The 26,747-nt window shown below is 47.1% G+C and overlaps 2 protein-coding genes across 2 annotated transcripts in view; one reads left to right on the top strand and one right to left on the bottom strand.

Annotated features, from left to right (window-relative positions):
- Positions 1-1,551: 1,551 nt before the first annotated feature.
- NOTUM (notum, palmitoleoyl-protein carboxylesterase) lies at positions 1,552-8,280 on the bottom strand. The gene is made up of 11 exons (XM_066332226.1): positions 7,955-8,280; positions 7,620-7,672; positions 7,372-7,467; positions 6,774-6,834; positions 5,840-5,898; positions 4,730-4,832; positions 3,758-3,949; positions 3,338-3,438; positions 3,092-3,239; positions 2,904-2,951; positions 1,552-2,793 (listed from the first exon to the last, which is right to left on the bottom strand). The coding sequence occupies exons 1-11, from the start codon at positions 8,263-8,265 to the stop codon at positions 2,487-2,489; spliced, it is 1,479 nt and encodes a 492-aa protein (XP_066188323.1). The 5' UTR covers positions 8,266-8,280; the 3' UTR covers positions 1,552-2,486.
- Positions 8,281-14,350: 6,070 nt separating this feature from the next.
- Positions 14,351-26,747, top strand: part of ASPSCR1 (ASPSCR1 tether for SLC2A4, UBX domain containing) — a 38,182-nt gene continuing 25,785 nt past the window's right edge. Inside the window, exons 1-6 of the mRNA XM_066332227.1 lie at positions 14,351-14,467; positions 14,551-14,606; positions 15,312-15,423; positions 19,115-19,215; positions 25,443-25,500; positions 26,306-26,379. Of these exons, the coding sequence (XP_066188324.1) occupies positions 14,369-14,467; positions 14,551-14,606; positions 15,312-15,423; positions 19,115-19,215; positions 25,443-25,500; positions 26,306-26,379 (500 nt within the window). The 5' untranslated portion in view covers positions 14,351-14,368. The remainder of the gene's footprint in view (positions 14,468-14,550; positions 14,607-15,311; positions 15,424-19,114; positions 19,216-25,442; positions 25,501-26,305; positions 26,380-26,747) is intronic.

Genomic DNA, 26,747 nt, shown 5'->3' with positions numbered 1-26,747 from the left:
TCTTGGCTATAATGATAAAATGTTCCTACCTTCGGCTTTGTCACCATCTTGTAACCTCAGTGTCTCTTTCATTCATCTCAAGTCCCTTCCATTTTCCTTTGAAAGGCCGTGGTGCTAAAAGTACAAAAGCCTGCATTCATTTGGGGTGGAAATTGCATAATTAACATCACAATAACCAGGAAATGCAGCAGGAGAGGTGAAGAACTCTAGGTGAACAGGTTCTCATCCCGAAATCTTGCCCTACCTGACTCTCTATTAATCCTTCACGGCCAGCAGTTTTCCAGGCCTCCATGGCAGTGGGTCACTTTCTGCTTTGTGGCACTTTCTGGTGCATCACTTCCCACCCGTCTGGGGGCAGCAGAAAGCACAGGGACCCTCCGTGTCGTGGCCCACCTGGGGACACATCCCCCCATCAGTGACGCTGGGGCTCAAGGCAGAGCTGGTCCTGCTGCTCAGCTTCTGCTTTCCCATGGGAAGTGGTGTTCCTCTGGAGAGCCCTCAGCATCAGGGTCAGTGCTGGCAGAGGGCAAAGGTCCCCGAAATCACACTGGTGGAGCAGTGCACCAGACAGACCATGGCCACTTTTCCCTCAGAAATAAAGAACCTTATCTAGTCAAAAAAATCACAGGATGCAAACACATGGCACAGAATTCTTCCAGTCTTGCCCTTTTGTCACTGGCTTCTGTACAGCAGAAAACATGAAAAATGTAATCAGGACAATCCTACTTTTATACCCAAGTCATTAAAACATAAAGGATATCAGTTATCTCCAAACTCATCACTGACGTTTTCCTGTTTTTCAGTTTCACTGGGATGACCAACAATTTTCTCTTTAGTTTTTATCTTTAGTCTGTGCTAATCCAATGTGTCCGTGCACAGCAGGACAGCTGACTGTGGTGGTCTGCATGGTGAACCTGTCCAACTTTTCCTTAAGTCCAAGAAAAGGGAACCAAAGGGCTACAGTCTGGTTCATTTTTCGGGTTTATTTACCCGAAACAAGGGATCTCAGAAGCAGCACCACTGTTCTAACCTGCCAAGGTCTGTCTTGAAAGTACAGGAGGGAATTTTCCCCAAACCAGATGGCAGTTCTCAGTGCACACGTAGACAAGTGCAGGCACACGTGGTTGGTGGCAGGGCCAGGTGCAGCGGGGACGTGCAGCTCTGCTCCCGGCGCAGGTCTCCCCACGCCCCCGCACTCTGCCGCAGGGTGAAGCTCTGCTCCAGCCGCCCACGTGCTCCCACCCAAAGAACCGTCTCCTCTCCAGCCTCAAGTCTTGCATTCTCGATCCCTCCCTTGCTCTCCTCCCACTACCATCAAAGGGGATTCTCTGTGCTGTGGTGGGTGTGTTCCCAAACGATTAGAAGAGAAATATGTTGGTGCTTGTCTTGTGTTCTCCGCCTTTTCTGCTCCAAATGCTTCTGATGCTCTGATCAAACATTTCCCTCACTGGAAGAGAGGCCTTTGCAGCACAGCCAGATCTCCCTCCACCTCACAGCGCAACGCCTTGGACTACCTGGGGAATCATGGCCAAGTCTGCAAACATCAGGTGCTGGGTGAAAGTCTCTGTACTTAAACCTTATATTACAACCTCTTCATCAGAGAAACAATGACAAGGCACACAGCAAGGGGAACACAGGAATCTAATTAATACAAAACAACACCACCCTTAGCCCTCTCCCAGGCACAAGTGACCATCAGGATAACCCATCCAAATGAGCAGCATATACAACTTTACAAAGACATAGGTATGGTTCTCTGGTCAGCCCTTATAAATAGCGTTTTACATATTAAAATAAATATGTCCACGTTGCCAAAGTAGCAAGAGGTTTTTTTTGTTATTTAAAAAAAATATGTTACAATATCCTTTATATTTCTTGCTTAGTTTAAAAAAGTAATTAAAAAGTCATTTTATAAAATAATACAAATAAATTGAGTACAAGAGTGTCCATCCCTAGCACATGTCCTGGGTCTGTATACTGTGACTCAGCATGAGATGCTAACCTCCAGGAAGTAATGTAATCATTCCTTCACTTCTAGTTGGACAGAAGAAATCCAGTGCTTGCTTCTTTTCACCACTTGTAACAAGTTTATGATGTAAAACTCATGGCAAGGGAAGATGTCCCAGATCTGGGGAAGGTTCTCATCGCTGCTATTTATGGCTTTGCTACTCCCTGTATCTGATTGCCTTGTGTAACACAGGAAGAGGATGTGTCCAGCTGAAACGCAGCCCTGGAGTTTGGAGGGAGGGAACAAGTTCCAGCCAAACAGTGTAATCAAGAAATTATTGCTTGCCTTTTTTTTTCTTTCCTTGACACACCATAAGCGTGCAAGAGTGTGGGAGCATGTGAGTGCACAGGTGTGAGCATGCCACGGGTATGAGCATGTATCTGCCTGCAGGAACATTAAGGAAGATTAGAAAGTTTGGGAGAAGGGCTGACAGTCTCTCTCCTCCTGATCTAATCTCTGCCCCTCTGATGAGCCCTCCCTAGTTACCACTGCTGAGCATCCCCAGGAGTTTACTGGGCTCCAGGCCCTGCTGCTGTGCCATCTTCTGAACATCAAAACCCATGTGCATGAGGAACTGGATCACATTCATCTCCTGCCCTGTGAACTGGTCCCTGATTGTGGGGCATGAGGGGTTGCAGTGAGGCCATGGACAGCTGTCAATCAGGTGAATTGGGCAGCCTTTCAGAGGAGCCTTCCCATTTTTGTTGCTCTCATGGAGGCTCCGATCCCAACAGTGCAGGGCACGGGGTAATGATGTCCCCTTCACCTGGATGTCAGTCCAGTGACTGAAAGGACAAACCGTACAGATCACATCAGAGGGGTCAGGCTGCCAGGACAGGCTCATTCCCAAGCCACATCCGCCTTCACCTCTCACAGGATCTGCACAAGCACTTACTTGCGTGTGATGATCTCGTGGGACAAACAGGCAGGAGCAAAGCTCGCGCTAAAGGGAAAAAAGAAACATGGATTGTCTTGAAGGACAAAGTAAGTCCTGCTGAATCAAACCTTCCAGGCTAGGGAGAGGGTGGAATTTTACACAAAAATGAAACAAATGTGCCGAGTTTTTCTCAATGAAACACTTACGTCACATCCTTCAAGGTGTTTCTCAGCTCTCTACCCAAATTCTGGATGTAGAGCCACTGCCCTTCCTGAACAGGCTGGCCAGTTAGGTGAACATTGTCTACAGTAAGCTGGGCCTCATCGAAGAGCCACTGGACAACAAAGACTGGGCCTAGAAAGACAAAAAATTTGGAAAAGGGATTGCTCCAAGTTAGTGACAGATACAGAGGAAACACTAAATCCATTTGATCTCTCTGCTTTGGTACTTACATCGAAGAGTGGGGTAAATCTTATATCCAAAAAAGCAATTCCATTCCTCTCCCTCTTTAAACTGCAGCTTACAGCGTTCAGGAACAATGCCATTCCAGTATCTAGAAGACAAAGCAATAACAGAATGGGAGGCACAGGGCAATCCCAACAATGTATCCTCTCCGTATCCTAGTTCCTGTTCTGATTAGAATTTCAACTGATAGAACAGCTCTCTCAGCAGCACTGTCCCATCAACACATTTTAGAGCACCTACAACTGTACACATTCCTCCACACATTTAGACTTCATTGTCTTTTCCAATAGAATCATTTAAAACACATTGATGTCGACAATAAAAACTCCTAAGTATCAAAATGAAGGAACACATCTTTTCCACCTCTGACCTCTTACAGCAGTGTAGTTTAGAGCATCTGACTGTACCTTATTCCTCTTCTGATGGCCTCTGTTGGAGCACAGGTTATGGTATCGATACAGTCAGTCCTGCGATACTGTTTGTTATCCAGGAACCATCCAGAGTCTGCCAAGCCTCGAACCTGAATCCCTTGATAACCCATTTCCTCCAGCTGCTCAGCCACTCGATCCACATTCAGGAGCACTCCTGTCCCTCCAGCACTGCAACAGCAACAGCAACACTGCAGTCATGAGGCGCACACACAGGTGTGACAGACTTTGGTACCAGACACACCTTCTTCAGCAGTGACATGCTATAAACACCTTCATCTACCCACAGCAGAGCTACCCAACCATTCACCATGAGCTTCGTAGACACCACATTATTTTCCTGCTCTGCAACACTCAGAAATACAGCCAGGGCTGAGTAATAAATAATCTGGTAGCTCAGAAACAAAGTCCTGTTGCTACTCTCTTTCCTGGAAGATACATGTGCTCTGTATCATTTCCAAGGGGGTCGGCTGCTCAAAAACTAAAAGCATCTGAAGTGAGACAAATTCACTCTTAGCAACTTCTCTATTACACTCCTGGGTAATACACCGAGTGTACCAGAGCTTTGTGCAACACAGAATGATCCAGAGCACCTGTTTGAGGCAAGTTTGGGTTTTATTTTGGTGTCCTGAATCAATTCACAGGAGGCGTGTGTCTTATGATGTGGGCCAACAGGAACCAGAATTCTTGGTGCAGACAAGAACACAAAGCTTTCTTATTTTCTGGATTTTCTCTTAAGTGGATGTGGACCAGAAGGTGATGAAGTAATATTGTATCATTCACTCTTGTACCACTTACACTAGAAAACTGACCAGAGATAAAGGGTTTGCTGTGTTAAGTGTTACTGTACTCCTAGAAGAAATATTCAGGAACTGCTGAGATCTCCTCCCTTAACAGCTTTCTACTGTGGAAATCTCCTGTCTTCACAAAAAGAATCTTGTGGATACCTACCTGCTCCCTGCTAGCAGCAATACTTTTGCAGTGCTCAGACCTTTTTCCAGCAGCTCCTTTATAACCTCCTGTATGATCAGTGCTCCCATGAAGGCATATTCATCTGGAAGACAGCTCAGTGTCAACAAAGTTGTTTCCTGCCCAGGCTCCACCTTTTACTTTCTCTCTGAAAATGCTTAAGAACTTTCCAAAGGGATTACAAACCTAAACTCAGGTTCATTTTATCCACCTATACAAAATACACCTAACAAGAGATTCTCCCCTCTCCCCCCATACAAAATGTTCTGCCCCACAAGAGAACCAATTATACAAGTACCTTCCTATGACAGTGCTTAGAAATGAGTAAACTTGGAAAACAAGAAGGAAGGTGCTGGAGGAACAAACTCACATCTTCCTACCACCCAGAATCTCAGCTCCAACTTACTCCTTCCCCTTTTTCCCAATTCATCAAGCCAGTTCAGAGAAGCAATGCTTCACAAGATGCTACATGTACCAGGACATTGCTTCCTTGGCACCACCAGAATCCGTGCTTGCTGATGTGTAACTGCTCCATAGGAACAGCCCCAAAGAGCTGAGATGAAGTGAAAAGGTCCCTTACTGTGACACTCTCAGAATCACAGCGGATGGCAATGCAGCACGTATTGAGATGAACTACGCTTTTTCCAAAGAAAACTGCAGACAGCTTTAGCTTGACACATGATGGCTCCTACCCAAGGCCAAATATCCTCCTGATAAAAGTCTGACACTAAATTCACAGTCCTGATACTCAGGTCAGCCATGATAAAGTTACATGCAACAGTTCATGTTCCCTCAGCTACAGCAATTAATTTTCTACATGCTGGAACCTGGACATTCATCTAAAAAGAATTTTGGTCCTCTAATCCTTGCATACTGCATCAGTGTAACATCTCTTCAAGCAGTGGCTCTGAACTATGTCAAAACAGCCTGAGCTAAAGAGATCAGGATGTTTTATCTGGAAGTAGCTTGATATTCTTTCCTGCCCTTCAGCAAGAAAAAGCCTGTTTCTTGTCCACGTGGTTTCACAGAAGTCTGGCCACATCCTTTAATGTGTGATGTCTGGAGCAGCAACGGCCCATCAGCAACACTCACTTTTCTCAGACTTGGAAGAGGCACCGCTCCAAACATCACTTGAGCAATATGGGATGAATCTGTAAGAGAGAGCTGTGTGAGTCCTGCTGTGCCTCTGACACGCACAGCAGGGTGAGGATGGGGTCACCTAACTGGAAGAAAATTAAATCCTGGGAAGGAGAAAAGGGAAGAGTTTCTGTCCAGTTTGACAACTTACCTTACTGCACACCAAGTGACAGCTGTAATTGTCTTGAATTTCTCCTGAACACTAATAGTTTTACTGAGTTAAATCAATAAATAACATGTCTTTTATCAATCTAATTGAACCACTAAGCTCAGTGGACAGAACTATGGAGCATGACTTCACTCTCAGCTATTCTGCCAGCACAGGGCACAGAAATTGCCCTTCTGTCACAGGGCAACTCTCTATGCTTCAGTTTTTCACACGAAAAATGAGAAGACTCTAGTCAGTGCAGTGTAAATGCTGACTGCACTCACTGGAGGTTTTTGCAGGAATTAACTTCCCATGTCTCTGTTTTGCAGAAGACAAATTAACATCCTTTCTGTATAAATGCATGCATAAACTGGTCTTTCTCATTTCTCTTCTTTGAACTAGGAGAGCTGCTCCACATTCTTCTCAAATTGTCAGATGTGTAACACACTATCAGCCCACCACTTGTGGTGGATTCACCACCGCAGCTGTTTGAGAAGGCTCTCTAAGCTACCACTAGTTTTTCTTCATTAGATCACCCCACAACTCCAAGGAGATTAAACTTGAGTTTCTCGGCTTTGTCAGCCCTATGTGTTAGGGAGCTGAACTGCAGCAAATGAGGAAACACACAATTTCCTTTTCCAAGTATTAGTCTTAAGCTGTCTCTGCAGCACTCTTGCTAGCCCAAAATGCAGGAGATGCTCTTTAAGTATAAAGCTATTTCCCTCCGTTGTCCCTCCTTACACCATGTTTGCATTCCACCAGTGGGGATTTTCTTCTGGCTGAGAGGACAGGATCCCAGTTCCTGCAGATGGGCACAAAGAAACAAGAAACATACAGATGACAGTCTGTGATTTCAGAGGAATCGTAGGAGCCTCATGCAAGACCTCTGACCACACAGAAAACAAACACCCATGATGAAAAACATTGGCAAGGGAAGTGGAAGGAACATTTCTAAATTTGCCCTTAGGCAGATTTGACGTTCAGAATTTGATTCATGCTACAGACGAAGCCTGTCTAGAGGCTTCTTGTAGTACAGAGAAGACCTGTGATGCCTATTTAAGTACCTCCCCAAAAGACAAATCCTAGCAGATATATTCCAATATACTTAGACGATCTGTGTGAGTGACGGAGGTTTGGGTACCCAGGAAGCTGCAGCATGAGAAGAGAGCGAAGGGAGAAGCACTGGTGACCGGCGATACCTGTGCCCGTCCCCGCGGAACGGGATCATCACGGGCCAGCGACCAGTCACCTCCCAGGGCGGTGACGGCGGGCGCTCCCTCAGCCCGGTCCCAGTCCCTGTCCCTCGGGGCTGCCCCACGGGGTGGAGGGGGCGACTCACCGACGCGGGTCGCGGGCCACTCCCGGGAGCTCATCAGTCGCCGCATGGTGTCGTAGCGGGTGTCGCAGTTCTCCCTGTTGAAGCAGTACCACCCTCCTGGCGAGGGGACAGGGGTCAGCCGCCCCGAAGGGCCGGGGGCTCGCGGGCGAGGGACGGCGGCCCTCAAGGGCCCGGGGCACCGAGGGCAGCCTCGGGTCGCCGTCCCGCTCGTGGCCGCCGGTGCGGAAGTCGGGGGCGCCGGCGCTCACCTTCCAGGAACAGCAGCCACCGCCGACTGCCTTTGGACTCCTTCAGGTAGTAGCTGCGGGCACAGACAAGGGGCAGCGCCTAAGCGGGAGCCGGGCCCGGCCGCCAGGCTCCGGTGCCGGTCGGGCCGGGGCCACGCCGAGGCGGCGACGCCGTCCGCTCCCGCCCGGGGAAGCGCCGGGGCCGCCGCCCGGGAGGCGCTCGCTGCACCTGTCGCCGCCGGTGCCGCGCGCCGCCGCGCGGTGGCGCCGCAGCCCTCGGGGCCGGGGGGAGCGGCGGCGGCCGCGCGGGGCAGCCCCGGGGCGCCCGGAGGGGCCGGCGCGGCGCGGGGACTCACCCGGCCGGGCTGCCGTCGTTGCAGGTGACCGAGGCGTTGTGCAGGAGGTGCAGGCGCAGGTCGTGCGGCAGCGCCTGGGCCGAGCAGGGGTACAGCGACTGCGCCAGGCTCTTGACCTGCGCCATGAAGCTGTCCATGTTGCCCTCCACGGCGGTGAAGTCCAGCGGGAAACTCTCGGCCGCCGCCGCCGCCGCCTCGCCGCGCTCGCGGACCGCCGGGCCTCGCCGCCGCCAGCCCTTCCGTCCCTCGCCGCCGGGCCCGGCGTGCAGCAGCCCCAGGAGCAGCAGGAGGTGCACCGCTGCCGTGCCCATCGCCGCCCGCCGCCACCCGCCGCCCGCCGCGGCAGCAGCCAGTCCCCGGCGGCGGGCAGCGCCGCCCGCGCTCCGCCGCGCCCCGCCGCGCCACCCGCGGGGACGGGGGTCGGCGGCGGGCGAAGAGGGTAGCGCGGGCGGCGCGGGCGGCGCGGGCTCGGCGGCGCGGCTGCCGGCACAGGAGCCCGCCGCCCGCTCCCAGGCGGCGAGCATGACAGAGGGGCACGGAGTGCGCGGGGAGCGCGCCGGGGGCGCCGCCAGCCCGGGCGCCGCGTGGGGCAGCAGCCGGCCAGCCCCCGCCCTGCCCTGCCCTCCGCCCCCTCGGAGCGAGGCGGAGGGAGCGGGGGGTCTGCGCCGCGCCGCACCGCACCGGCACGGTGGGCCGCTCCGTCGGGGCGCGCCCCGAGCTCGACGGCGACGCCATCGCCGCCCCTGTCGGCGCCGGGACCGCGGCGGTGGCGGCGGCGCCCGACAGCCTCGCCCGCAGGGCGGCGGGGGCCCGGGGCGGCCTCTCTCCGGGGCCGGGGCGGGGGGGGAGAGGCGGTCGGGCCGCCCGAGAACGAGACCCCGCACGTGGCAGCCCCCGTGGCGGCGCCCCAGGCCCGCGCCGCGCCCCCCGATCCGCCCCTCTCCCCCCACAGCCCCGACGGCAGCTCCTCCCCGGCTCCGCGTCGGCGGCACTGCCCGCCCCGCCCCGGGACGTGCCACCGCCGCTTCACCGGCGGAGCTCAGCCCCGCGGCCCCCGAGCGCTCTCGTGCGGGATCCCGCACGCCGTCCCGGGGGCTGCCCGCGGTGCCGGCTCCGGCCTGGCCGCGGCTCCCGGAGCGCGGCGGGAGGCGGTCGTTTGCTCCCGGACGTCGGCGTCCGGTCTGCTTGGCTTCCGCGGGTGACCGGGACCGGCAGCGGGTCGCCCCTGGCCGGAGGATGCTGCTGCCGGGACCGGGAGGGGTTGTGGAGGCCCCGGGTTGTGCCGGAGTCCCTGCAGGCCGGAGGCGGCGGTTCCGGCCCCCCGCAGCCCCCGACCGCCGGCGCGGCTTTCCCGGGGGTCGGGGTCTCCCCGCCGGAGAGGCTGCGCCCTGTTGCTCTCCGCAGCCCGCGAGGTTTACCGCCGGCTGCTCTCCCCCGGGGCCCGGACGTTTCCAGGAATTGCGAGAAAAATCCTGGAGAAAAAGCCGTGTTGTCACCAGAGTGCCTGTCATCTGAGAAAGGGGAATTTCCCTGGAAATGGCCTTATCGCAGACCTCGGAGTTTAAAACCGAGGAAAAACAGAGAAAATGCTACGCTTTGAATAATTCGTTTAGATACGAAATAGGACAACTCACGCTCCTCACCAGCCCTCCTGAATGGAGCAGGAAGATTGTCTTTACTGGGAAATATAATCTATCTGGGATCAGAAAAGATGAAAATAGTGTAATCTTAAAATAGCACATGGAAGGTTTTGTTTTTTGGTTTGTTTTGTTTTTGTCAAGCTGGAATTAGGGCTGTCCAACTGCTGCCACTACATTTTTTTACCATACTGTTGCTTGGACTTTCTGAATGTAGGCTCAGCTTTGTGTTTCCTACACACGTAGCATGTGGTTTTGGTTTGCTTGCCATGTTGGTTTTTTTATCTTTCAGTTACTCTTATGTACTCTCAGTTCTTGCTCTGTTCTCACTCAGATTTTTACCCCCAAATGTTTTATTTAAGTGCTAATACTGACAACAGTATTTTTAAAGCCAAGAAAAGCTGCTCAATTGACTGTGCACCTCCTCAAGTGGTGTGCGCTACATTCATCCCTTGACAAGTTTTTGGTCCCAGCACATTTCTGCATCATTGTATCTTTCTTTACACTGGCCTAAACCTCCCTTCCTCACTTTCCGTGCCAGGTCCATGCAATGGATCACTGAGACTAGTTACGGAAAGTTTCAGAACTCATCAGTCAGCCTGAGCAGAGCTTCATCTGGAAACTGGTCAGTTAATGCAAAGTCTGAAGCAGTAAGTCCTCAGAGTGCTCCAGGATCCCTGGAAAAGATGGCATAAACAACTTCAGGACTTCATAGTCCACTAGGTACAGCAAGAAACCAGAAGGGATAAGACTGCTGAACTCCATCGTTCACAGTAAGGCTGCTGTGCCTCCCGTTGCCAGGCTTGCATTCCTCCTGGTGTCCCTGCTCTCTCTCTCCACAGAGGGCTGAGTTCCTGCACTCTGTAATGCCTTGCTTGGTAACCAGCTGGCACATTAAGGGATGACTGATTATGATGCACCAGGGAGGCATCTTATGGCAGAGAGGAATGCATGTTAAAGTTGCAGATCTTTGTCCTAAGAAGTGAAGCAAAGAAATTTAAATTTTGCCTGGCTTGGCTGTACTGAGCCCTCTTCAGCTTTCTGACCTCTGGTTCAGGTCACTCAGGAGAGAGTTTGTCCAGAGCACTCCTGCTATCCTTCCAAAGTTCAGTAAAATATTGTATTACTTGTCATGGCTGAGGAAGGGGCTATGAGGAAGAATGTAAGGCTGTAGGTCTGGTATAGCTGCCTTTCTGATTTCTAAACATTTAAATCTGGTACCATTCAACTCCTTGACATACCGAACTTGAGTGAACATAAAAGTGACACAGATTTTAGATAATTTTATAATACTTCAGCACGAGAGGTTCTCTGAGTTTTAATCTTTTGGTAAGACCCTCCCTACATTGAATAAATTTGCCTCAGTTCAAAAAGAAGCTCAGAGAAAGCTGAAAGAATTGGAGTCCTGCTCCAAGCACTGGAGATTTGGCATTTTTATTGTGGGAGTGAGGCACATAGGAGGCAAGCAGGAGACTTTTAATGATTGAGAATAATGTTATGGGAGACACTGTTTTATTTTAATACCCTTGAAAATGAAATGTCCTGCATAATGTGTTTGCCTACGTGCCAAGATATGTCCCTATATGTTCAGTATATTGGACTATGCTGTAGAAAAACTTATGAGACAGTTCTGAATTCCCTCATACCCTTCCAGGATTAAGGCAGAACTTGCCCTTCAGGTATTTCCCAAGGAAACCCAGGAACCAAGAGGGTTACACCTGGGTCCTGTGTAAGGACTCCTACCACAGGCATGGTTCCCCTTCATAGCCACCTCTCGTTCCTGATCTGAGGCACTCTGCAGCCCTGGCTCAGACCAAGCTCCCTGGCTCATTGCTTGGTCTTGTGTTGTGTGTAAATTACCCCATATAGCACTATTCACCAACAGAATCCTGCTTTTGTACAGTCATGCTACTGCTGCCTCCTCTGACCCTGAGGCCAGGGGTTGTAAAGAACTCCAGGAGAGCAGCAGAGCCCTCCTAAAGCCTGGGTACACATGTGACATGCTGGGTGATGCTCTGGCAGGAACCATCTCTTGAACATCCCCAGGACACTCTGTGGTCAGCAATGTTGGTACAGGCAGCAGGAAACACTCCAGAATTATTGTTACTGTGATAAGCAGCTCGTTCTGCATCATGTTTTGGAGTTTGTTACATATTTCTAGATGTTCACAGCTAATTTCCTGTTCATTTTGAAAGAAGACATAAAAAATTCAGGCAGGTGAGGTTTTGCAGCTTTATGAAGAAGCAAATATGCATTACTCCCTGTATGCCTGTGACAATGCAGATGAAGACAGTATCAGGGCTATATATTGGATGCAAAGCACCAGCTGCCTGAAAAGTGGGATTAGGGAAGGTCATTCTGCAGCGTGTTCACTGTAATTACCAAAGAAATGCAATTTAAGACAAATTTTTGGATGATGTTTGGCTGGGGCTCACCTGGTAGATTTGCAGGCATCCTCCAGCCTGACAATGGCAGAAATCAAATATATAAGGGTGTTATCAGCCATTCCCAAATGAGTTCCTCTTTCTTTGTGGCATTTTAATGGACTCCAGGTTGTAGTCACTTCCCCCATTTCTCTCCTGATGCTTCTAATTTCAGATAAATATTTGAGAAGTGCTTTGGGTATGAAATGTGACCCTTCACAATAACTTTGTGATTATGACATACTATTAATAATCAGAATCACCTCTAATCCCACAATTTGGAAATGTTCAGCTCAAATGACATTGGTGTCTTTTTAACAGGAGCAACATTTCTTTAAGGGATATGTTACTTCCAGATGCAAAAAAGGAAACAGCTGCCTGCTTCAGACATCAAATAGGAGCTACACCCATCCAGAAATGAGACCAGTGTTTTGGGCTATGAAACCCAAAATGTGTCTTTCAAATTGGAATGGCTGCTCTGCCTGAGCGGGCAATAGCCACTGCAGTTAACTAAGTCATCTTAATTGCTTCTTCTCCTCCAGCAAAATATTAATTAGTGGAAGAATGGGGTATCTTCATTATGCGTGAGATAGTTGCAGAGCTTTGGATCTCTCTCTGTTTTAAAGACTAAGAAGTACTTGAATATCAGATATTTGTTGCACCCTTTTTTTGGACAGGTGTGCCAGCTTTCAAAAAACCTTGCCCTTAAGTCCTCACACTTCTTCATGTATATTTACAGCAAAAGGCAATTGAAAAGGTAGAAGACTATATATTCTGAACACTGTAGCTCTATAAATATGATGGCAATGATGCTGCCCAATGGAATAAACAAAATGTAAAGACCTTTTTAAGCATTGTTTTAAACATTTTACACCTGGGCATCTTTTGTTACTATTTCTACATCTCACTGAACAGTTATGGTATTGGGTGGACTTAGGCATCCACATGCATAAACCAGGGTAAGTCTCCCCATCATTAAAATTCCCATTTTTCTCCATTCTCTGACACTGCTGATATGGTAAACACAAGCATTATCTTTTATGGTAGTGTCCTTCCTTGACAGGATCTTTTTCCTTTACAAGCCAAACAAACCAGACATTTTTGTGGGTGCTGGGGATAGAGGTGGAGACTTAAGCTTAACATATAGGATAAATATAGAAGAAATGGAGAAAAAGAGAAACTATTTGGCATGTGGTTACAACTTAGGCTAAATAAATTCCAGCGGTTACTCGAACTAAAAGTTTTGGTGGCTTTTTTTTTTTTTTTTTTTCTAGTGAGTTGTTTTGTTTTTATGATAGCAAACTAAACAGACTGTCATCGAATCTGAGAGTGCCTTTGATGCAGAGGCCATGCTGAGACTGAAGGGGAAACCCATAAATGAAATAAAGTCTCTGGGAAATTGTGTGTTGTGAAATGCATGATAATTTAGGTTCCTTGGCTGCAGCCATCTCTTCTGACCATCTGAGTTTGCAGCACTGACCACGAGGTTCCAAATCATCTTTTTCCTTTTTCTCCTTTATTATTTTTTTTTACCCCAAAGAAAACATGGCTTTCAGGGTTAGCAGGATGCTGTGCTTTGTCTGACCAACGGCGCCCCGATTGTGACACTGCCTGGGCACTCTCGTGGCGCTGGGAAGGATGCTCTCCCCTTTCCCCTGTGACACGCGGCGTTCGCCAGGGCTGTTACTTGGCCCGGGAGAACCGTCCCTGTACGAGCAGGGATTTTCGGTATCACTGCTTGGGAGAGAGACACGAATCCTTCAGCCCAAGGGATTTCTGGCCACCAGCGCTACCTGGGGATGCCCGAGCTGGCCGGCCCTGGGCTCGGGGTCGCCGCCTGCGCTGCCGGGCAGGGTCCCGGTACAAGGACAAAATGTTTTATTTCCCTGGAGAAGGTGGCCGATCCCGACACTGGAAGCCCAAGGGACAGCACAAAGCGCCGTCAGCCACAGCGGGCCGTGCGGCTGGCTCCCCTGCCGCTGCCCGCGGAGCTCCGGTGGCTCCGGAGGCGCCCCCGCCCCGGCCCAGCGGGCAGGGCCGGCGGTAGCCCCCGCCCAACGCCGGGGAACAGCCCGAGCCGCCCACCGTCTGCCCCGTCCAAGGGCTGCCGCCGCCAGCCCCCCTCGGCCCAGCGAACTGCGTTGGCCTTAGAGCCGCCTGCCCGTCCCTCCGCAGGCCGGCTCCGCCAGGCCGGGACCCGTCCGCGACGGCTCGTTTCCGCAGCCGCCGGGCCGGGCCGGGGCAGAGCAGTGCCGCCGCCGTATCCCCCTCCGGTGCGGCCGGGGCGGGCCCGCAGCAGGACGGCCCCGGGCCGGCTCCGCCCCGGCCGCGCGGGGCTGGCACGGCACGGAAAGATGGCGGCGGCGGGCGGGGGCGGCGCCGCGGTGTCGGTGTTGGCGCCCAGCGGGCGGCGGGTCACGGTGCGGGTGGGGCCCGGCACGGTCCTGCTCCAGGTGGGTCCGCTGCGGGGAGGGGGCTGAGGGCAAGACGGTGGCGGGGCCGCAGGCCGGCCGTGACGCCTCTCTTCTTTCCGCAGGTCCTCGAGGAGGTCTGCAGGAAGCAGGGTGGCAGCCCTGGCGAGTACGGCCTGAAGTGAGTGTCGCCGTGAGGCCGGGCCCGGGTCCGGCTGCCCGCGGCCGCTCTCCGCGCCGGGCCTGGCGCTGCCGGAGCCCGCGCCCCGTCCCCGGGGTGCCCAGCGCCCGGCGGAGCCCGCGGCGGGCGGTGGGAGTACGAGGGGCCGGGGCACACACTGAGCCCGGTTCAGGTCGGTTCGTCCCGATGTCCCTGTGCCATGTTCCTTGCGCTGCTGGGACAGAGGGCGAGGCCCCATGTCGCTGCCACGGGACACCCACGCGTGCACCTCATCCAGGCCACAGACCAGCAACGCCCGTCTTTCCTCTTACCTGGGGGTTTGACCCTCTGCTTTTGTGGCGTTTTAATTGAAAGCTCATTTATCTGAGTAGCACAAAAAGAAAAAAAAAAAAAAAAAAAAAAAAAAAAAAAAAGAAAAAAAAAAAGGTACATTGGTATTTAACCAGGCTTCACCATGGTTATGTAGTTGGTTGCTGTTTATCTTTTTGAAACCTGTAAAGGAAGTACATAGTTTTGGGTATCTTTTCTGCAGCCTCTACAAACTGCAGCTGTTTTGATGTGCCGGTTAGCTTTTGTTGATGATGCGTTTATAATTATCAATTGTTCATTATTGAATCATCTTCTATGGCTTCTAGTCAGCCTCCTGGGAATTCTCTTGCACAATATCTGGACTTTGTATTGCTCATAGGCTCTGTTCTCCTTCAGATTTCAGAGGAATGTTTTGGACCTGTCTTTGCAGTGGAGATTTGCTAGGCTGCCCAACAATGCCAAACTGGAAATGGTGCCAGTCTCTAACAGAGCAGGAGCTGGAACCACGGTATGTTCATTTAGGCAATGTGACCTTATTTGTTCAGTTACCACTTGTGCTGAAATGATCCCATCAGATCTAATGGTCAAGAGCACAGGCCGGCATGGCCAATGCCTATGTGAGAGACCAGCTGAAGACTGGCTGCAATGCAGTCGAAAATGGTAATTAAGTAGCTGAAAGTCTTTACTTAGTTTGCATGAACACTGGGTAGCAGCTGTGCTGGAGGAGAGTGGGATGGTTTGGGGAGCTGAAAAACTAGTAAATAGCTTAGTGGATAGCTAAGAAGTTAAACATCAGTGACGACTAATTCAGTTCCCTTTCCTAATTTCTGTTTCAGTTGCTGTTGTCCAGCTCTGGATTTTCACTAAATCTCAGATTCTTGCAGAATCCTCTTTTGCTGCTTTCCCAGCATTGGTGTTCATGGTGTGTTCACACAGCGTTAGATTCTTTTGTGACATGTTCTGTGTTCATCAGTGGCCAGATGTCCCTATTTAGTATTATTTGCACAGGGTTTATGGATACTGTTTTCTCTAGAAATTATAGCCACTTTTAGGAGTGTAAAAATCTTTTATACATATCCCTGTGACCATAGGCCTGACTTTTCAAGCTGTAGATAAGTGTTACTGAGAGTGAACTCTTCATGTTGTAAAAATTATGTGTGGTCTTATTTAAGTAGCCTAGGAATGGAGATTTGTCTACCACTAGCAGTCATCTTACTATTTGTTAACTTCCTCATAGGAAATTTCTCGATTTTCATGTAAGTTTCAGGTCCGTTGGTGCTGATCTCTTAATGTCTGTCAGCCAAACAGTATTAGTGGTGTTCGTTAAAGGCAGTTGCTCTAGCTGTCACAGAGAGAAACTGGTACATTGAAAAGTGAACTTTGTGGTGTGAGAAGGCTTTGGAGTCTCTGCTTTAGTTCACTGTGTCACAGTTTTGGGGGTCCCTGGAGTTCATATTTTTGTCTGTAAAACCTCCATGTACTTTGTTTTGGCACTAATTCCTTTTTTCTGATTTGGGGGTAGAAAGACGCTTGTGCTTCAAATGACGTCTTTACTTAAAAAAATACCACATACCAGTAGCATCTGCTTAGAATTTTCAGTGAAATGTTGCAGTGGAATGGAGTTTGTCTTCCAGACAAAAGTATTACTCTTGAAATGATGCAGTGATGACCATATCTGACATTTGCATGCAGTTTGGGAGGTACTGAAGGAAAACAGTGGTTTAATTTTTTCCCTGAAGTTACATTGTGAGAAAGGGCAAGAAGGATTGTTCACTGTTAGGAGAGGGATTGTAGTATGGAATCATTACTTCAGATCACTAAAGAGAATAGCTAATAGAAGTGTAAGTTGTTACTATTTAGTTGCAGTTCAGCAGAACAATCTGCAGAAGTGAGGCTTCCCTGGGAGTGCTGGTTGCTATGTCATGAAGGTGAGGAGATGCAGCAAATGCACATGTGAAGAGTGGAGTCCAACAGAGTCCCTGCCCCACAAACTTGAGCAGATTTTACTTGGGAGGCTTTCACAGTGTAAGAAAAGACTTTGTACGGAATGACTGACTAAAGATAGTTCCCTGCCACAGGGAGTATGTGTTAAAAAATAGGGAATTTTATAACATCCAGGTGATTGTGACTGGGATGTTTGGCAGCTGAGATGCAGACTCAGTCATGCCAGCTAGCTGTGGTAATGTTGGGATGAGTTTGATTCTGTGTCTTTTGTTATTGTATGTTCTGTTTAGATTATGTGTGTGGAAGTAGGTGTGCTTTCCTGTAGTGACAGCAATTACCCTAGAGACAGAATACAGGTTTTGATAAATCATGAGTTTGTTCACCAAATTTGATGTTTTAAAAATAGAAGGCTTTTGGATTTGCCTTTGCGTGTGGAAAACATTGTTTCCTGTAAGACCATTCTTTAGAGAAAAATGGAACAAATTCCATTTGTGATGGCAGGTGACGCAGGAGCACCATCAGTACAGCTCTGGTGTTAAAGTTGTCAGCCTCTTGTATAAATGTTTGTAAACTTAGATGATAATTGGCACTGGTCTCTGTTATTGTATGTAGCCCCTGGGGTTTTTGAAGAGATTTTTCTAATGGACTGAATAGGACTTTCGTGAGATGTTTAGCTTTGAACTGCTGCCCAAAAACTGATGCAACTGGTAGTCTGAATTTCTGGGCTGGATTCTTACAGAATGGTGATGTCAGCTGTCATCGCTCTGCTGTAGCTGAGAGTAATCTAAGGCTTGTCTCCCATGTAGGAGAAACCAGGAGGTTGTGTTAGTGGTGGGATGAAACGACATTGTGCTGTCAGTTCATTATTAATGATGCCACTGTTTCCGTTATGTAGAGAAATTCCTGTCTCCAGCAGATCAGCATTTGCAGTCCTGTGAGGACTGGCGGGAGCCAAGGCAGATGACAAACATATTTCTCCATGGAAATCACAGTGGATTGCTGGAATGTGTGATGTCTCTTTCCCATCTCTCTGTAGCCCCTGTCCTCGTGCTTGTACACAGACCTTGCACTCAGTGGGAGGCTGCACTGAGAGCGTTAGTAGGGACACATGAAAACACAGAATGAAACAAAGTGGCTTTGGCTGTCTTGGGCTGATGTCCTTCTCAGGCTCTGGACTAAGGCTGGTTTTTATGGACTTCTGAAAACTAAAGCTGACTGGTGAAACCAGGTTCTATCCAGTGGCTACAGGACTTTATATGATTTTTCTTTAGACAAGTGAGCTAGTTGGGGAAACTTAAGAGTTAGACATTCTGAAAAAGGCTGAATATTCTCTAAAAGGTGACGATAACACCTGAAGTGGTCTGCCATTCTCTGTCTCTTGGTTAGCTGCTAAACTTTTCCTTTGGGACAATCAGGAGTTTGAATTTTTTCAGAACCGACCCCAGCGTATGTTCACTTTAGAAATTCCTTTGATTGATTGTGGGGGAGAGGTAGGCAAGCAATTCTCTTAAAGTCTGTGTGGCACCTGATAATTTATGTGGATATTCTCATTCTAGGTTGGAAAGCACCTGTTAAAATTGGCCACTGGCTGGCCCTTGCCTTTTTCTGCAGGTGTTCAGGAACTCGATATACTGACCAGAATTATTGTTGAGATTTTTTGCTACTTCTCTCTTAAATTGTATGTCAAAATGGGATGGTTAGGAAGCATTAGTGAGTTGCAAGTTACAAATGTAATTTCTTTGGACTGCTTGCTTAGGATAGATAGGAACTATGTGAATTGTTTCTCTGTGTGGATATGCAAGTAAACTGTTTTGTCCCAGGGAAGTTGTTCTGCAAAATGATGCTGAAATCGACAGAGCTTTGTGTTGGTGTTTTATATGGTGCAGCTGCATCAGTCATGTCTGAGTTATTGGAATTTGTTTTATGTGGCTGTGAAGACCCTTACTGTAAAGTTTCATCTAGTATAAAACAACACCTCCATTGCTCTTGGTGGCACATTATTTGGGATGTTTGCATTGGCTTTTCTCTGAGTATGGTCCAGTTCAAGGTACGGCAGGGGAGAGGGGCCCATGAAAGCTGGTTAGTATTCCAGGATGGCCTTCCCCATGCTCAGGAGCCATTTATCCCAACAAACAGGAATTCAGGCCAGAATGCCTGCACAGATGAACAAGAAGCACTGAAACATTTTTAAAAGTTTTGAAGAAAAATAAACTTTTTTTCAAATTTCAGATGAATTCATTGTGGTGTTCTTATAGGTTCGGATAGCATTACAGCTAGATGATGGCTCCCGTTTGCAAGACACCTTCCTCTGCCAACAGACTTTGTGGGAAGTTCTCAACCATTTTGCAAAGATCAGGTAAGCAATACAGTGAGAAGATACTTATTTGGATGGATCTCTGCATGCCACTAATTACTTGTTACAGTGATCCAGCTATATCCTTCAGATTGGTAGAATTTGTGTTTATTTGATTGCAGTTTCTCCTTTATAACAGAGATGTTTGCATTTTCATTGCTCTTTCAGGTTTGACAATCCATAGTTTTATTACTGTTTTTTTAATCCAGGAGTACCACTCCTGATTCAGGGCATAAACTGTAGCAAACTGCTAAAGCTGTGAAGATACTGGGGTATGTTGTGCCACCTTTCTTTTACACAAACCTGTTTGAAGTTACGTTAGTGCTAGAGATGTGTGTGTCAAGCCTGGATGATCTTGACGCCCAGTATTTCTGTGCTGCAGTTCCCTATAATGCAGGGGGCTCTTTCTTACGGGTTGGTGCTGCTTTTGAGGCTTTCTGTTGTGCAAGTTCTTCAAAGAAATCTGGAGCTCTCAGCAGGTTAAGGTGGAATCTTCAAAAGACTCAATAGATCCCGTTTAAATGGAAGAATTTCTGGTTCTGCATTTTTTTGAATGTTTATATGGGTTAGAAATCTCACTGTTTTAGTCCAGTCTACATTGAGTGCTACCTCTTGTCTTTAGCATTGATTTTAAAAGGCTGTATCATTTTGAAATGTCAAGCTAATAAAGTTTTCTCAAAGAAAGGCACTTCTTTTCTATTTTTCATGGTTTGGAAGAGGAAGTCTTGAAGCTGTGACAGCTTCAAGCTTTAATCATGGGCCAGGTCTACAATGTGACATTTATTCATAAGTAAAGGAACAGTATTCCTGCAAATGCTAGAGATAAAAGAATTATCTTTCTTTTAATTGAGGAAAGAGGTAGGACAAAAAACACAGGTGTAATTTTCCTGAGTGTTTTAAGACCCCTCTTGTCTCGTACTATATCCTCTGTGCTCTCTGTGAGGAGAGGAGTGCCTGTTGCAGTTCAGGTCTGCTAGACTAGTTGGAGTCAGTAGTAATTCACAATTACAACCTTTGTGTGGCATTCTCACATACTAATTAACTGTTTCTTTGGTTTAGATTTTGAGCTTTTCATAAAATTCTGCTCTTTCGAGGTAGCTTTATTGGTTGCAGGTCATTGTAATATTACTAGTTAATATGCACATTGCTCTTCTTAAGCTTTTAACTGCTGCAGTGTACTAAGTATTCATAACTTCAGTTCAGAACACAGCTGCTCTTTTCTGCCCTCTGGAAGCTGAGTTCAGATGTTTGGATGGACTTTGCAATCTTGGTTAAGTTCAACAAGCAGCAAAGGTGCCGCATGTGATTTAGTCACAGAACAAGCTGGATCTACAGCCATCTGTATGGATTTAATGGGCCGAGTTGCTGTTGAATGTGTTTTGATGCAGTTGACTAACTAGTCAGCTAATTGTTGATGTTTGCTGAATCCTTCCTTGGACTTTCCAACTGGAGATGTTTTCCTGGAATGCTCAGCCGCTCTAAGTGCGTGAGGGGAAGCATTCTAAATCCACTGGAATTTCCCGTGGGTTTCCAGCATCCATCTTGGCTAATTGGGTCTGAAGAAGGTCTGGAAGCTATTGTAGGGCTGCTCCTCCTCTCAGCGTGCGGCAGTCCTTGCACAAGATGTTTACAGGCCCTGTCAGATCACTACATGAAGGAATCTAATCTGCTTGCCGTTCCCCTTCTGAAGAGCAGCACATCAAAGAGAGGACAGTATGTTTGATGTGTGTGCTTGCCTCAGTGGGTGCATGTAATGGATTAGCAGCAGCTGGAGGAGGAGCCTGCTGCTTCCAAGAGTTAGACAAAAATAAGTCTCTGGGGAGCTTTGCGTGGAGTCTGTGCTTCAGAGGCTGGTTGAGGGCACAGTGTTGTCTGCCCTGTGAGCAAGAAGCCTGTGTTTCTATCTCCCATTCTTGCCTGCCTTGCAGCTTCAGCAGCTTTATAGGGTGTTGTCCATAGAACAGTTGTGCTTTGGACACTCAGGGACGTCCTTGATAGTCATGATTCTTCACTATGTCTATGGGGTCATCCTTTCAATATTTTCTATGCATTTTTAGGAGACTCTTCAAAGAGTTGCTTGGATAGAAGTGAAAAGCATTTTTTGGAAAGGTGAATGAAACCAGATTCTGTAAGTCGAACTGGCTTCCTCTCCTACTGGTCCTTGGTGAGGATGTGTTCCATTGTCCCTAAGACTTTTTTTCTTGTAAATGTTTGTCATCCACCTTTCCTGACAGACAGCAGCTTGAGATTCAAGCTTTTATTCCCTGGGCTGTTCTGTCTGCCTTTTCTGTGATTCTGTACTGTTTCTCTGTGTCTCATCAGTCCTTTATCTTTTGTTCACCGTTATTGAGGATTCCTCAGGGGATGCAGCTAATCTTAATTGGAAGCAAAACCTATTGAAAATACAGTGGAGATGAGTGTCTTTCCTGGATTGTCTGGAGAAGTCTGAGTGCAGTAACCTGCTATAGTGTGCTGAAGGCACTCTGGTGATCTTTTGTTCCAATTCTCCAGTTGAGACAAGATTTTTTTTTTTCTGCCTTTCATCATCCGGCATTTGCTTTGGGAATTTCCTCAGGTACTGCTGCCAGAGGAGTGAGGGAGGTTGGAGCCTAGGTTTTGTGTCACAAGACAATGTTCTTTTGTATGAGCAACTTAATCTCTTGATTCCTGCAGAGCATTGTATAGTGCTTTTTGTTTCTGAAAGAGAATAACTAATTGCAGGATCATAAATAGGCAACCCTATTCTAGTGTTGGTTTAGTTGTTCACCTTGAGTCAGAGAGTTAACTGTTTTTCATAATCTGAGACTTGAATATAGTATTCTGGATGCTCTGGTGTGCCTCTTACTTCCTGCACAATGGGATTTGTTGTGGTGGCTGGGAGAAGTGTTCTGAAATAGCAGTCTTACAATCTTGGTACTGTAAACTCTTTGGAATATGTTGCAACTGGTCTGGAAGTAGTTCTCAGCTGCTGACTTTCCTAAGATAGACCTAACCCTCAGGACTGGTTTTGTAGCTTGCCCTGTTTGGATTTGCTCTACCTCTGAGTTTCCTTCTCACCTGCCTTGTCCTGTACCACTGTGCTGTTGTAAGCTTTTAACCATTTGATCAAGATGGCTATAGGCTGCTACAATTAAACATCTCAGTTTTGGTTAGTGCTTAACAGATTTGGTCCCTCACGTCCTTCAGCTAGAAACTGTTGATGTTCTCTGGCTCTTGAGAATTACTCAAAGATTGAGTATCATAATTTTCCAGTGGCACTCTCGATCCTGAATGGCTTTTGGTTTCACTTACATATCATTGTAGTTGAGTTTTGAGTCTAAGTTTAAATGTTCTTGATGATTTTTCATGGAATTTAGTGGTTATTTCCCTTCATTTTCCACTTCATAGGCTGGTTGACTCCCTCCCAGTTCAGTTTCTTTTGTCACTTCATGCTGGGCTAAATAGGTATGTGTTAAAATATGGTGTAATACAGTGATTCTATATATATTCCTCTAATCTGCTCCTCCAGCAAGCGTTTTGGATGTAACAGAAAGACTGAGATAATACTGACAAAGCTGTTGTTGTTAAGTAGCTGTGAACATGGTGATACTTAACTGAGCATTGATCAGAATTGCTGCATTGAGAGCAGTAAGACCTGTTTGGCTCTGCAGACTCTGATCCTCTGCTGGGCAAGCAGGTTTCTAAAGTGCAAAAGGTTATTTCCTTGTTACCAAAACAGGAAATGTTACCCGTGTCCTAGGGTGGTCTTTCCCTGCTGGCTGGGTGTATTGCATATCTGTTTGTGAAGTTCCCAGCTTTTCTGAGAGCAGCAGTCAGTGTGGCTGCAGCACAGACAGACCACATAATGTGCAATCACTTCAGAACCAGATGCTTGATTGACCGAGTAGATGTTGACTGTTACTTAAGGGATCCTTTTCCTACATAACTCCTTGCCAGAACTTTGTTTCTGGTAATATTGCATCTCAAAATAGAAGTGTTTAAACTGTGCGATGCTGAAGGCACACTGTTTTAAGTGGTGGGTCTCTGTTCATTAAACTCCTTTCCAGGAAAAGTCACAATGCAGCAAGCGTTGATCACTGACATAATGTTCTTAGAGTTGTATCCTGTTCCATGCCCCAGATGCTTGCAAATTTAGGCACAAGGTAGGGAATGTACAAGTATAGGTGTAAGTGATATACTAGATAGAAGCAGTCTGAGTTTCTGCTTAAATTTTGTGACACTTGAATGCCAAGTTGATCAATGTTTTGCAGATGTATTTAGAAGAAAGTGTGGTTATTATTGCTACTGGGGAATTACAAACAGTGCAGGGTAATGTGAAGTAGAAATACCTTTCCAAAACTTGTAATTTTCACTGAAGACTACTGGAATTTTTTCAGGCCACCAGGGTCCTGCAGGTTTTGGTTTTTCCTGTGAAATTAACTGCAGGGACTAGAATCTGGTGGCCAAAGAGACAGGTAAGTGGAAGTGTTCACATAACCCTGTAAGTCAGTCATTTGCAAAGCTCCTTAGGTGTTGGGTACCAAACACTGATGTAGTCAGGCATAAAATGCTGAGCTGACCTCAGGAACTGGCTCCAGAGGCCTCAGGAGGTGAGCAAGGATGTGTCATGCTCCTGGGCTTCCAGGTGGATTTCCTTATCTGCTTTGTAGAGAGGTGGTTTTCCCCTCACCTACCCTCCTGTGACTGGACTGTAGAGAGCAGTAAGATCAAGGGGGTTTACCACAGGAGGAGGAGTTACAGCTGTTGTCTGTGTTTCGTGATAAACCAACTGTTGCAGTGCGGAGGGTACGTACAGCTCCTTACCAAGGGATCTCCTGGTGCAACTGCAAGCACAGGGAGTTTGAGGCAGAATGTGCTAAGAAGAGCTACTGATGTCTATGGAGAAAGATAAATCTTGTCACTTCTCATTGTGTAGTTGGGGAATATCCTGGGCAATGTTCTCACCTTTTGTAGTTTCTCAGGCTGAGGTAGGCTGAATTGTCTGAGTCTGAAACTTCTGAAAAAATGCTTTTGAGAATTCAGCCGTATTTCCATACCAGCACTGTCTTAGGGTGGACAGTATTTTCCTGGTCACCTTTTAGAGTGGCATGCTTGAGATGAGAGGCAAAGTATTCTCCTTGGCCTCTTGTTTTACCACATTCTGGTCTGATTTCAGTTTGAGTTTCACTTTGCTGAAGGTGGAGACCAATGTGACAGAGCTTCTTCTGGTGTTGAATATAATGCTCTCACTGATTCCAGTGCTTCAGCATAATGTACTGGTTAATTCTTAGGCCTTTTACTTCTCTGTAGACATTTGAGGTTTTCTTGCTGAAGGTGTCAATCCATTTTTTTTCCCCTTTTGAAATCACATCATCTTTGCTGGATGACAACTGAGACCTGCTGTGATAGGCTGTGATTGTACTTTCCCTGTCTATCTTTTGTATTTGATCAAGAGAACATATAATAAAGTTTCTCTTTTACTGGAATGTCTCAGAATTGCTTATCTAGAGGAAAATGGAAAGAGTAGCATCTTACTGTTTTTTCCCCATCTCAGTGCTCTGGGTCCTTCACTTCTGTCTTCCTCTACAGATGGGCTGTTGGGAGTTTGCATCATTGCTCATATGTGTCCTACATCACTGAAATGCTTATATACGGGTTGATTTTCACTTTGTCTACAGTGGCAGCCTTTCATTTGGCTTTACTTTTTTTATGGTCTCCAGAAACTGAAAGTTTATGCTCTTTGTTTTTGTTTATTTGCTTTCTCTTTTCTTTTTTAAAAATGATACTACGGCAAGTTTCTTGTTCTTAGCTGATCTGCTTTAGAGCGGGATTTAATTTTGTTTGTTGCTGTGCATATGTGAAAAGAAATGGATCTCTCCCCACTGAAAGTTCAGTCTAAGCCATAATGAAGCTTTTACTTGGAAAGTAAAGAGCCAATACAACTAAGTAATGTTTCAGATTGGTTATTGAGGCACATGAACAACGATGAGCTAAATTTATCTACTAAGATCAGCTAATTTGAGAATTTACTTTAATTATTTCTTTGTTTTTACACTTTTATGCTGTGTTTAAGAAAAAGTGAATGCATTGAAAATTGTTTACCTAATGTCTAGTAGTGCTCCTGTGAACTCCATGGAGAAACCTGGATGACAGTGTTGCCAGCTGATTTCACTTTGTACTGTTACTCTGCACTGGTTTTGGAGGGGGTCGGCTGTTCTGCAGATGCTGCAGTGTTTTGCTTTTTCTTGCAGGGAGTTGATGGAACAGCATGGTGAATTGTCTCCAGTCTGTATTTACATGCGAGATGAGGTAAGGCAGCAAAGGCCTCTCAACTGTCTCATGTCCCTAAAACATAAGAAAACTTAGCTCTGCTTTCCAGCCTGGAAAGTGTTTCCTTTGAACTTTCTTGAGAGGGGAAGTAGAAAAATGTTGGTCTTTTCAAAGCATGACGTGTCTGTATGGAAAAAAGCTCTCTTGGAGCGTAACCTTGTGCCGTTGAGACCTCTGAGCCCATAAAATGAGCTCAATGACCTATTTGTGTTTTTCTTTCCAACTTCTTTTAAAGCTTGAGTCGAAACAGTGTTTTCATTTTCGTAAATATTTGCTTTTCTCTGTTTTGATCTTTTGCTATTAATGTTTTGTTAAATATTTTGTATGTGGATATTATGGAATTCACTCTCCCTAGCTGTCCTCTTTACTTCCCACTGACCTCTGTGGACAGATCATCTTTATTCTGGAATAGGTCATTACAGATGAATAGGAGGTGTATGTAAGGAAATCGTCTGTCTTGCAGCTCTGAGATGTTGCCTGTCGTTTAACTTCTGACATAAAAGTAGCTTTGCTGTAGTTGGATCCCACTTGGATGTGTGTATGGGATGAAAATATATGTAGGTCATCTTCCATTAGAGATGATTTAATAAGCTCTGAATTTGGTAAAACAGTACAGGTTGATACAGATGGATTCGGGTCTGATTTCCAGCTGCAGAAGTGTGTTTTCACCTGTATCTTATGTCGTGTGGTGTTTCTTTGGATACAGGCTTCTTTCTATACAGAGCTTTACATGTTCTCCTGAGGAATCAGAGGCCATAATTACTCTCCTCTGGTTTTGTTGCAGGTGTCAGGAAAAGATGCCCTGGAGAAGACAACACTGAAATCACTTGGCCTGATTGGAGGCAATGCCATTGTCAGGTTGGGAGAAGCAAAGTTTTGCCTCTTTATTTTCCATTTAAACTCTGATGGTGAATTTATTTTGTTTCAAGTACCAAAAGAAAGACAAAGAAAAAAAGAAGTCACAGAAAAAGATGCCAAAGTAAAACATTGCAGCACTCAGAAATTATTGCATCTGCCTGTTTATCTCAAACTGCTGCCCAGATGTGCTTTGCACAGCAGCAGATGCTGGCACTGACCAGTCATGTGCAGATTAAAAGAGCTTGTTTGTTTGTTTCTTTTTTTTTTTCCTTTCTTTTTTTTTTTTTCTTTCTTCTTTGAGTGGAACAGACAATTAAAAGTTAAAAGTCTCTCTGAGAGGGCAATCAGCTACCACTTCATTCTACCCT

The sequence above is a fragment of the Sylvia atricapilla genome, chromosome 18 (assembly GCF_009819655.1).
Source record: "Sylvia atricapilla isolate bSylAtr1 chromosome 18, bSylAtr1.pri, whole genome shotgun sequence".
Lineage (NCBI taxonomy): Eukaryota > Metazoa > Chordata > Aves > Passeriformes > Sylviidae > Sylvia > Sylvia atricapilla.
Note: the sequence above shows the minus strand (reverse complement) of the source record. Positions and strands in the feature narration are given on the sequence as shown.